This window comes from Oxyura jamaicensis (assembly GCF_011077185.1).
Source record: "Oxyura jamaicensis isolate SHBP4307 breed ruddy duck chromosome Z unlocalized genomic scaffold, BPBGC_Ojam_1.0 oxyZ_random_OJ68128, whole genome shotgun sequence".
NCBI classification, from domain to species: domain Eukaryota; kingdom Metazoa; phylum Chordata; class Aves; order Anseriformes; family Anatidae; genus Oxyura; species Oxyura jamaicensis.
Genome location: NW_023305480.1, coordinates 1 through 11,176, shown reverse-complemented (window position 1 = coordinate 11,176; position 11,176 = coordinate 1). Strand labels below are relative to the sequence as shown.

The 11,176-nt window shown below is 37.8% G+C and overlaps 1 protein-coding gene across 1 annotated transcript; it reads right to left on the bottom strand.

Annotated features, from left to right (window-relative positions):
• Positions 1-333: 333 nt before the first annotated feature.
• On the bottom strand, positions 334-11,118 carry LOC118158688 (fibrillin-2-like). The gene is made up of 7 exons (XM_035313360.1): positions 11,094-11,118; positions 10,579-10,716; positions 9,262-9,312; positions 8,771-8,896; positions 5,809-6,036; positions 2,451-2,576; positions 334-702 (listed from the first exon to the last, which is right to left on the bottom strand). Exons 5-7 carry the CDS (start codon positions 6,026-6,028, stop codon positions 494-496), a joined length of 555 nt encoding a protein of 184 aa, XP_035169251.1. The 5' UTR covers positions 6,029-6,036; positions 8,771-8,896; positions 9,262-9,312; positions 10,579-10,716; positions 11,094-11,118; the 3' UTR covers positions 334-493.
• Positions 11,119-11,176: the final 58 nt, after the last annotated feature.

Here is an 11,176-nt window from a genome sequence, read left to right as displayed (position 1 = left end):
CAAAATAATAAAACTGAACATCTAAAATAGGCTTACGAGTATCCTACCAAGATACAAATTTCAGACTTTCAATTTCCATGGTGTATGCAGAAGTACTCCATAATGTCAACTCCAGATTTTTTTAAGGTGGCTAGTAACTTTTGGTGTCTCAGTATCTATTCTTACAACTTTAAACAATTTAAAAATATGTGGGGCTTTTTTTTTCAATAATGGTCTTAGAATTTCTCAAGTCCTAGAAGAATCAAGGAAATGTGAATCACATTGCCCTTGAAACTTCAGCCTTCTGTTCTTAGATGCATTCAATGTTTCAATACCTCATGAGCCACTGTTAAACTACATGAATAGTTGCTGACAATCTCAATTAGCCATACGGAAATGTGTGAATGTAATCAGCAAAAAGAACAAGCAAAGCTTGACACAGGTCAGTTATCTGTCCTATGTATGGGACATGGGTCATTTTTTTCAAGTCACAATAATTATGCATATGAAGTGTTCAGTGGATTAGAGCTAGTATAGTACAGAGTACAGTACAGAGCAAATGGAAGGTCTCCAGCTCATCCTGGCAACACTTACCCATACAGTTCTTCATCATCATAAACCCACTTTCATAACCATCAAAGCACTCGCACTCAAAGCTTCCAGGAGTGTTGACACAAGTACCACTTCCACATAAGTCTGGAGAGATCCGGCACTCATCAATGTCTGTTTTACAGTAAATGGAAATGCAGAAAAATCAAAAAGAGTTTAAGGTGATCCTTGCTTTCACAGAAGTTAAGACTTGGACATTATAAATTAATTCTACAGAAATTATATGTAGTACATAAATTGATAGAGAAATGCAATTGATTTTAATATTTAAAAGAATTGGATTATGTGAAAAAGGTTGTGCAAGATTCATAATGCCTTTAGAGCTCTCAACCTTAGATTAAACTATGTTAAAGTATATTTCTAAGGATGCTACTGTAATAAATTCTGAGTTATTATTATAGAGGTACTGTTTGACTCCATGCATACAGTGCCATTGATATTAAATTGCTTTTTATGAAGACAATTCTCTAGTAATTCATGTTTTTGTCATTAATTTTCTACATATTAAGAAAACATGAAGAATTTACAGGAAAAAAAAATAACAGAACATTTGAAACAATGAAGACACTAGTCCAAGGGGATAAGGCATAGAATTAGTGCTGTCATCTGAGAAGTCTGGGGAGCAAGGAATAAAAGAGCAGAGAAAGGCATCAACATGTCAGCAGTAAGGTGGTGAGCTGGACAATGAACTATTTCTTAAAGTGGCTCAGGAAAACAAAGCTAGTGCAAGCTTAACTGAACAAATTGCAAGTACAAAATAAAGTTCTTTTTTTACTACATGAAAGAATCTCTTCTGCCTCTTGTTACTCCGAATGGCCAAGTTTCTACTGGGAGAAGATAGTTCAGTTCTCATGCACAGATGTGCAGAGGTGTGGGATGGTAATCCATGTGGTGGACCTGGGATATCACTGATTGCTTGGCTTTCTACAGGCTTTATAAAACATTTGTTGCTGATTTTAAATTAAAAAATGTCTTCTATTTAATAAAATCTGGGTCCCTGTGGCTTTTCTGTGGAACATTTTCACCAGGACAAATTTTCAATGAAAAACAGAACCCAAAGAAGCTTTGGTAGGGAGAAGTTTTACTGACCTATTCTTGTTAGTTTAGAAATAAAGTTAGTTAAATGCATTTCTCATCAATGCAATCACTATAAAAACAAGGAAATCACCAGTTAGGGCAACATTAACATTCAGACCAACCTCAGTTAACATGCCTTACCACCCACACTTTGTATTAGTCAGACTCACTCATGGACTCCGGTGTGGTAAAACAAAACCTTCGTTTTTCAGCTCAGAGCCACCCACAATGCAGGCATCTAGGTTCTCATAACCAGGAAACTATCACACTTATCTTCTATTTCAGTCTTTCCAGGAAGTAAATAAACTTTTAAATTAAATACACGCCTCTTCTTGATTTAATGCACTGATGTCAGAATTGCATGGTTGCCTCTGTGTGTGCTTGGCTATCAAATTTAAATGAAAATTAATTTTTTTGTGGAGTCCCTCAGTTCATTTGGTAATAAAACATACACAGAGTAAAGACTGTAAAATAAGTTAATTTATATGTTAAGAAGTGGAAATTAACTTCACTGGTGATTCTTCCAGATTTTTCAGATTGTACTAACAGAGCATGACTTGAGCACCTTTAACACCAGTTTAACAGATTCCTAATGTCCATTTACCAGAAGAATGTTCAATTTAATAGAGAATCACTTCCTGAAAGGGAAACAACACTGTTGACCACTCTGTACCAATATTAAGCTCTTAGAAATTGAAGGAAATGAATTACATCGAGCTTCCAGATCACCAAGCTATGCAACAATCACAAGTTCCTTTAACAACTGGGGAAGAAGCAAGACTTACCTGTACAGTTTCTTTCCTCCATATCTAAAGCAAACCCACTGTTACATCTACATTTGAAACTTCCAATTGTATTCCTGCATTTACCATTCATGCACATACCAGGGAATACCTTGCATTCATTGATATCTATGGAAAAAAAAAAAAGAAAATAACATTCTTAAACACTTAATATATAAATATATATTGAATGGGAATTTCCTTTTCCTTCTTACCAATTTTACTGAATATAACAGGCATGGTTTGGGCAGCAGGGTACTGCAGGGATGGCCTCATCCCTCACGGGTCTGGAGTTTGGGAAAATTAAACCAAGGAGACAAGCTGGAGACACAGCTGTGATGCACTCCTGGAAGGCAGTTCTCCAAGCCGTAGGAAGCACCCTTGAGGGACTGCTGCCCATGGAAGACCTATGTCAGAGCAGTCACACCTTTAAGGGACTGTTCCTGTAGGTGACCCATACCAGGACAAGGGACAATGGGCTGTTTTGGCAGCCCGCTCTGAAGTAGTGACAGCCCTGAGGGCTAGGGTACAGGAAATGCTTAAGAAGGAAAGAAGGGCAAGAGAAAACAGTAAACAAACAACAAGGGGTGGAAGAGAGAAACCATCCCCAAGGACCTGCTGTCCAATACCTCACCCATGAGTCTGGGACTGAGTACAACCTGCAATAAAAAGAGAGGGACAGACACCAAGAAAAGTGGAGGAGAGGTGCTGGGCTGAAGCTGAGCCTGGAAAAAAAGGCAGAAAAGGTGTTTATGCCTTCTTTGCTTTGCAATACACAAATCAGTAATTAAAAATTTATGTTTACCAGCAATCCACTAAATTCAATGAAATTTCCCACATTGACACTGTTTTGCTTGTGACACAAATACGAATCATGTTCTTTACTTGGCAAGCACAATGAATATTCATGGTTTTGCTGAACCTTCTTGTAAGAGATTTAATTATCTTTTTTCTTCTTTTTCCTTTTTTTTTTTTTTTTTTTTTTTTGAGTGATATTTCAAGATCAGTTTAGGAAAGGGTAACTTTTCTTCTGTAGAATATCAAGTAAAATATTTCACCTCATCTAAATGTTTTTTTCCTGGACAGCTGGGATAACGTAGGCTGTTAAAAGTTCTTGCAACTTCTCTCATAAGCACGTGCACAAGGGAATTTACAGATTTGAATGAGCTTTTCTTACACTCTGTAATTTGCTGGACAAATGTCCTTACTTGAGGACTAAAAAAAGTATGGTGCAAAAGCAGAAACATGCAGCAAAATCTTACAAAAATCTTGAGGCAGATAGAATTCTGTACTTGTTTAGCAAATCACCACTGGATGTTGAGAGCTTTGCATTAAAATAGTAACACTTGAAAACTGGAGGTTATTTATGGTGAAACAGAGGGACAGAGGGCCACTCTGTTAAAGTTTTTTTCAAACAGCTCAACATATTTTAAAGACAAAATGTTTCAGAATTCTGTGTTCAAGTATTAAAACATTTCAGGATAACCTCGGATTCTGAACACACAGAAATTTACTGTTCTCCTTCTCAGACTTCAGTCATCTAAAATAATCTCGTATCTTGTTTCTTAAGGTTTTCCAGCCTCTTAAGTTTTGTCTGTGTTCTGGGCAAGGGAAAAGACAGGATAAAAGGGACAAGATGTTTTTACTTTACTTGTTTATCATTGCAGCTCTATTGCCCTCATAATTTGTACTTGTAATATCAGATACCCTTTGCTTTTAATCACTTAACTGGTGATGAAAACCAATTGGTGAAAAAACTCTGCAAAGCACAGAAGGAACCCATCACCCTGGAGGCCATCTGCAAGCATGTGGAGGATAAGAAGGTGATCAGGAGTACTCAGTGTGGATTCACCAGGAGGAAATCAGGCTTAACCAATCTGATAGCCTTTTACAATGAGATGACTATCTGGGTAGATGAGGGGAGAGCGGTGGATGTGGTCTACCTTGACTTCAGCAAGGTATTTGACACTGACACCCATAACATCCTCATTAACAAGCTCAGGAAGCCTGGCCTAGATGAGTGGACAGTGAGTTGGATTGGCAATTGGCTGTATAGCAGAGCTCAGAGGGTTGTGCACTGGTGTGCAGTCTAGCTAGAGGCCTGTAGCTAGCGGTGTCCCCCAGGGGTCAGTATTGGCTCCTCCCTGCACCTAGAAAGGAATAACCCCTAGCACCAGTACAGGCTGGGGGCTGATCAGCCAGAGAGCAGCTCTGCAGAGAGAGACCTTGGAGTCCTGGTGGCAGAGAGAGACCTTGGAGTCCTGGTGGACAGCAGGCTAACCACGAGTCAGCAATGTGCCCTTGCGGCCAAGAAGGCCAGTGGTATTCTGGAGCGCATTCAGAAGAGTGATGCCAGCAGGCCAATGTAGGTGATCCCCCCCCCCCCTCCTTCCCCCCCTATACAGCTCTGATGAGGCCACACCTGGAGTCTTGTGTCCCGTTCTGGACTCCCCAGTGCAAGAGGGACATAGGACCTCCAGAGCGAGTCCAGAGAAGGGCTACTAAGATGATTAGGTGACTGGTGCACCTGTCGTATGAGTACAAACTGAGAGAGCTGGGCCTGTTTAGCTTGGAAGAGAGAAGACTGAGGGGAGATCCCATCAATGTATATAAATATCTGAAGGAGGGTGTCAAGAGGATGGAACTATACGCTTTTCAGTTGTGCCCAGCAACAGGACAAGAGGCAATGGGCACAAACTGAAGCACAGGAAGTTCCAGCTGAATATGAGGGGTCACTTCTTCACCGTGAGGGTGACAGAGCACTGGAAGAGGTTGCCCAGAGACATTGTGGAGTCTCCTTCTCTGCAGATATTCAAAACTCCCTGGATGCCATCCTGTGCAATGTCCTCGAGGTGATCCTGCTCTGCAAGGGTGTTGGACAAGATGATATTCAGAGATCCCTTCCAACCTCAACCATTCTGTGATTCTGTGGTTGAGAGAACCTTCACCAAATTGCAGTAATATTTTATGTTCACATTTTAACTCCTTGACTTCATGGAATTCCATCTCATCTTCAGTTCACTCTTTGCAAAGCACTATGTTAAAAAGGTGTGTATATTGTTATTCTCATCATTTAGATCTTCCCTCCCTATCATAATCCTATCACAGTCATTTCCCTTTTGTCCTTACCAAATTCAAACTTTGCATCTTTTCTTGGCAGGCTCCTATAACACTCTTGAACATTATGCAAACAGAGGGTTCCCTACCTTTACTGTCAGCTCTGTAAGGCAAACACCTTTATAATATTTCTCATCTCAAGTACATAAGAAATATAAATCCTGGCATTTCCTTAGAATATTCACCAAGATGTACTTCTAGATCAATTCACTTCTAGATCAATTAGACAATAATGAACCCTTACCTTTATAAAATGGCCTGCCAGTTAGAATATCTCCCCTGTTGGAAAAGCCAGGACCTCTGGGACACAGAGACTCATATTCCTTTGTGCCAGGCTTTGGACACTCCTCACAGTCGGAGCCCCAGGCAGCACCCACAGCACAGCAGCAGGCATCCATACGAAACTTGCCAGGCACAGACTGAATGCACTCATCTTCATCCCATTTCAAGTAGCATTGCTCCATGCGGATATCTGCTCATTAAAAAAAATAATAAAATAAAATAAAGAGGGAAATTTTACCCTTTGCTAAGTTTTCAGTTCTTCAGAAGCAGCTGTTTGAGTACATATGTGTATAACAGTGGGTTATACAGTGGGAGACAGATTTCTGCTGAAGATGCTACACTTCTGCACAGTTTTGAACTATTTGAAATTGCTATTGGTAAGTTTCTGATTCTCTGTTGCAGCACATAAAAATAAAAGTATTTATCTAAATGCTAGTTTCTACAACATACAAATAATGGGAAATGTATCAATTACAGCTGGACTAGAGAAGATGTCCGTGATTCTACATCTTCCTAGTATGGACTGGAATTCAAACTGTGTTGTCAGAATAAATGTAAGCATTAATAAATGTAAGGCTTCAGGAAACCTAACAGATATTTTAAGTACTTAGCACAAAATGTTTTGGCAAAAATGCATTATCTAAAAAATAACATGAATGAGCTTCTGAATTATTTTCCATACAAGTCTTTCAGAGTTATACAGTTTTACAGTATAAATTTACCCTATGCACTTCTTAAGGTAAACAATTTAGAATCAAGTATAAGAATTAGAAATTGTTTAAAGAATACTTATGTTTTCCTGTAAGCTACTCTATTTCATATGTAGCAGAGAAGGCACGTATCTTGTAATATAAAGCGACATCTTCTCAATAAATTAGGAAGAGGGGAACATGGCTTTAAGGGTAAATGAATCCTGTGTGTTGCATAAAAATGACTCCCTTTTTCCAACCTTTCATTATCTCAGTCAACCACATCTAAATCCACACTTGTCATTATGAAATTTCTCACAGAGAAGTAGTACAGGGTTGATGGCCACAGATGACAGTGACTGGCAACAGAATTGCTAAGTATTGGGGAAAAAAAAAAAAATAGAGGAAGGAAAACCTAACATGCAAAACTACACATGCTATGCACTAAAAAATACAAACATGCAACTTGGCAGACTTGGTTTTGAATTATTTATTTTCTTCCTATGAGACATTTATGCTGATTATACACATCTGTTTCCTTTCAAAATTCTATTTTAAAAAATGTATCTAGCATTACATTCACGTTTTTTAAAAAAACCCACAACCTGGTAGCTGTTTGTATCAGCTATTGGTAAGACATACTGCAATTAAAGGAAAATTGCTTGCTTAAACTTGAATCTCCTTTGAGGAAATAGAACACTGGTCAAATAAAAAACATGGATTAGAGCAGGCAAATTCTGGACTGATATGAAGCAAGGGCTGAAAATTTGTACTTGTTCTATTGTTCTGTTTTCTTAAAAGAAAGCAAATGCTGTCAGTAACAATATTTTCATAGTCCTTAGAACTGGTAAAAAAAAGTTATGAATTCCAGAATCTTTTAAGTATTGAGTTCCCTGGCTGTATCTTTTTCATTTCTCACTACTGATTTTTAAAGATTTCAGAAAAGCAATCTGAACAGATGTACTGCAAAACACTGAATTCCTGGATGGAGAAGGTGTCCGTGGTACAAATCAATTTCAGTTAAAACAGACATTTACTTTTACAGAACACATTACAACTCAAAATTGTCTTTTTTTTTTTTTTTTTTTTTTTCCTCCCCATAATCTTATGGATAAATGTAGTTCTAAAGTACTAAGTATGGCTTATTTAAAAACATATAAACATTTTGTGGTAGCTGAATATGGATTTTACAGCTTCTCAGATGTAATAAATACAAGCTTCCTGAGAGAGCAAACAATGGGATAAAATTTCCAATTAAAAAGTCAAGAAAAAGAAAACCCAGTACATTCACTGACAGATATTGCTGTTTTATTACAATAATTCAGATGCTTCAGAAATTTGTAGCAATGTGACTTTTTATAATACCTGTGATTGTAAAAAACACTATTATATGTTCATTCATGCACTTCCCCAGCTCTAGAAAAAAAGTTAGAGAAAATATAAAGGTTTTCCAGGGGAATACAATACCCTGGTGGTAGTGTAGGAACTGTGGTAAGTCTTTCCTGCTCTTTTTCCTTATCTTGCAACCTCAGGAATTGAGTTCTAGCTCTTTCCTTTTTTCTCTGCCAACAACAACAAATTTTAGCCGACTAGTAAAACTAACTGTACTTGCTATAGGATATTTTTGTTTTCTTTAATTTGCATAAGGGATTCAGTACATTTTATACCTCAAAATTTTCCTTTAGAGAACATTGTCTTCACTGCTATCATATTTTGTCAGTAGAAGACATTCATGTTTTGTACAGTGAAGATGAGCTCTTATCTTTATCTACATCCATTTTGCTTTCTTACAAACAGAACTGTTTGCACCACTGTTTGTGCTATATTACCTCATTTTCACAACATGACTAGAAGCAAGAGAGAAAAGAGCAAGTCACACTTCATTATAAGCTTCTGGTTGGCCAGCAAACTGCTTATTGTCTAGCTCCCAGTGATTTAGATGTTTCTGTTTTGGAACAGAAGTCATAGTAAGGGCAGCACTCTAACAAAACCTATCGACTGCAATGAAGGCAAGCCAAGTCATAACACAAACATTCACACTCCCTCTAGGGATTAACAACTCTTCCCTGAACTGGCACAGGTATCTGAAGTCTTAGCAGGCAAAAACTAAGACATACATTTAACAAATTCAGCAATACAGAAACAAATCAAATATCCTTTCATACTCTTTTGGGAACTCTTTTGGACATTTGTTATACAGAGCCTAAATGTTAGCAAGGTTGACTGTGCTCTTACCTAAACACACTCGCCCTGTTCCATCCAGTGTCAGTCCTTCAGGGCACTCGCAGTGAAATGAGCCTCTGCTGTTAACACATCGCCCATTGGGACAAACCCCCGGGAAAACATCACACTCATTTACATCTGTTGGTAAATGAAGGGGTGAAAGAAATTTCAGACTGTATGCCAACTCCAGCAATTAGAAAGCTACAACTTTTTTGAGAACTTCAGCTATATGAAAGAAAGCATGACATTTTCATTCATAATGTATTAGGATATGTAATATTTTGTAATAAATAAATTCAAGGAGCAGTTCCACCCTTTTTCTACCATTTTGACATTCTCCAATAGTGTTAACTTTTATGTCCCCAGCAGCCAGTAACTGTGATGGCATTCATCTAAGATCAGTACGATTAGGCCTGGCAAAATGAACAGCATAATCAACCCTCTTTTATACCATTTTCCAGGGGAAAAAAAATGACATCTTGATTAAGAAGCAAAAGCGTTACCTTCACAGGTAACACCCTTAACTCTGGCAAATCCTCTTGAGCAAGCTGTGTCTGGAATCAAACCAAAAAGATATATCACTGCTTTAGAATGACAGAAATATAAGAGCAAGTAATTTAAAAATAAAAGTATCTTTGCAATTTGTCTATATTTTCTGACTGTATAACATGATGAGTGATCTAGCCTCAATGAAGAAAACTACAGACTCGTACATGTCATTTATAACAAATAATAGCTGGGGAAATTAAATCTTATAAATCTTGTATTTTTTTTTTCTCATGTTTTCTTCAATGGGAAATTGAGGAATCAGATTAATCTCTGCACTCAGATGTAGCTGAAAGGTAAATTTCTTGTAAATTTCCCTAAAGATTTCAAGCTTTAGTGATGCTAGTTATCACTGAAGTATTTTTTGTTTGTTTGTGTTTTATTTATTTATTTGTTTGTTTGTTTGTTTATTTTTTCTACTACAGCTTAATAAAGGATCTCAGCAAAGATGTTATTTTAGGATATGTATCTAAAATGTAGCATGCTGTAGAGATATGTAAGCTTTCTGAAATCAAGTGAGTTAGACATTAGGAAATTAAATGGCCACACTTACTTAGTCTGAACTAATGAGCTCTCTAGATTGATTAGTTTTTGATCAGTTCTACCAGCCTAACCTTACCATGGTGCTTCCAGTAGTTCAAAGTAGTTTCTTTTCTTGATGCTCTACTGCAACTCAAAAGCTTGCTTGTTTGCACCATGCTTACTAAATGAGATACATGTGACCACAGTTATTGTTTCAATTTAAAAATAAAGGCAGGTTCACCTGCAAGTGGCATTATTCAAATCTTATGGCAAGAGTGTGGCACAGTATTCCATGAAAGCGAGCATGCATTTAGCATTCCTGCTTCCAACCTCTAGCCCTACCCCTGTGATCTAATACTAGTGCTATTCTGCATTCAATAATTTTACATAAGTTATGTGGTTGAAAACAGCTGGAACAAGTGTTAACAGCCCACAGAATAAAAAGCCCTCATGACTTTTAGCAGATATTTCACTTTACTATTATAGTCTTTAATTTAACCTATCCCGGTGCACAGTCCATGTTGAGAAGAAACATATATAGCTATTCAAAGATCAACTCAAAAGTTATTTCCTTGTAGCTTCAAAGTTTTTAGAATAATACCTGATGGTGGAGATTAGAAGTGATGCTAAAGAAAATCTAATTTCATTGTGTTTTCTTGTTATTGTTTTTTAACAGAAGATGATGAGAATTTATTAGTGTTACATTTGCTCTTCTCACAAAAGTCACAGGATATGCAAGCACAGCAGCATACCTAATTCACAGCGCTCACATGGGCTGCCCCAAGCTGCTCCTAAGGTAGCACAGCATTCAGATTTCAGTGTAGCACCATTGATGTTGACTTCACAGCGACTATCCTGGACGTTAAGCCAGCAAGTCCCCTTCAGGCTATCTGCAATAGAAACAAAATAGAACTGTCACAGTAAAAAGAGCTGGCATCTTCTCATGCCACTGGCAGATGGAGTACAAAGAGAGCACAGTCTGTCTTTGCATCAGAGTCATTTTGTATGCATTTTATTTAGAAGCACAGGAAATTAATACCACTACCACCAAAAAGGAGTGGTAGAGTGCACCGCTTGAGGGATTTTATAGTCCAGGTCCTATAGTCAGTTGAGGTCCTCGAGCAACTACAGTAATTTTATTTATTTATTTAACCTAGAGACTGTTCATTTCTAAAATACAAAAGTAGCAAATAGAGATTGTAACCTGGGATTCTCCCTTCCAGCTGACTGCTTGAACCACTGGGCTATAATCACTGGGTGTTCTTACCTCTGTCCCACTCAGTGAAACTTCAAGGTTGTCAGGGCAGGGCAGGGCAGGGCAGAAAAAAGAAGAGGAGAGGAGAGGAGAGG